General features: G+C 53.7%; 1 protein-coding gene across 1 annotated transcript in view; it reads left to right on the top strand.

The window, feature by feature from the left end:
• TRIOBP (TRIO and F-actin binding protein) overlaps positions 1-882 on the top strand; it is a 65,637-nt gene that overhangs the window by 17,720 nt on the left and 47,035 nt on the right. Inside the window, 1 exon segment of the mRNA XM_023509199.1 lies at positions 130-882. Within this exon segment, the coding sequence (XP_023364967.1) occupies positions 130-882 (753 nt within the window).

Raw genomic sequence — 882 nt, 5'->3', positions numbered from 1 at the left:
AAAAAAAAAAAAAAAAAAGAAAAGGGTGTAGAGTTTGCCCTAATCATTGGACCTAGGGCACAAAAAAGGTAGTGTGTGAGAGCATCATGGACCCTCCCTTTATCTTGGACCTCCCTTTTCTCCCTCCAGACACCAGCAGTGGGAGCCGCAGTGCAGGACAACACTGGGCAAAGCTCCGTGGAGAAAGCGGGTACTTTTCTTGGGAGCAGCAGCGGGCAGCACTGACCCAGGCTTCCTCCATCACACCACAGAGTGGGCCTCGAGGCACTACCCCCCAGACTTCCTCTGCCCAGAGGGACATAGCCCAGGCTGTTTCATCACAATGTGGTACCCCCCGAGCCTCCTCTCCTCCCCGAATCACTCAGAGGGACAACCCCAGGACATCAACCACCCAACAGGACACCCCCAGGTCCACTCAATACACTCGCAGGGCTTCCTCTCCCTCAAGAATCACCCAACGGGATAACCCCCAAACCTTGTCCACCCAACAAAGTCCTCAACTTTCCTCTCCCTCTAAAACCACACAGCAGGACAACCCCAGAACCTCTACTACCCAACAGGACAATGCCCAAACTTTTTCTACCTCTATTCCCCAATGGGAAAACCCCAGAGCATCCTGTGCCCAGTGGGACAATCCCAGAGTCTCCTCTCCTTGCAGAAACACCCAAGGAGAAAACCCCAGAACATCCTGTACCCAGCGGGACAATCCCAGAGCTTCTTCTCCCAACAGAACCACACAACGGGAAAACTCCAGAACTTGTGCCCAACGGGACAACCCCAGATCCTCTTCTCCCAACAGAACCACCCAATGGGAAACCTCCAGAACATCTTGTGCCCAACGGGACAACCCCAGATCCTCTTCTCCCAACAGAACCACACAAC

Source organism: Otolemur garnettii, unplaced genomic scaffold, assembly GCF_000181295.1.
Source record: "Otolemur garnettii isolate 467f Iridium unplaced genomic scaffold, OtoGar3 scaffold00007, whole genome shotgun sequence".
In the NCBI taxonomy this organism is placed as follows: Eukaryota; Metazoa; Chordata; class Mammalia; order Primates; family Galagidae; genus Otolemur; species Otolemur garnettii.
The sequence above is the reverse complement of the archived record's forward strand: the minus strand, read 5'-3'. Positions and strand labels throughout refer to the sequence as shown.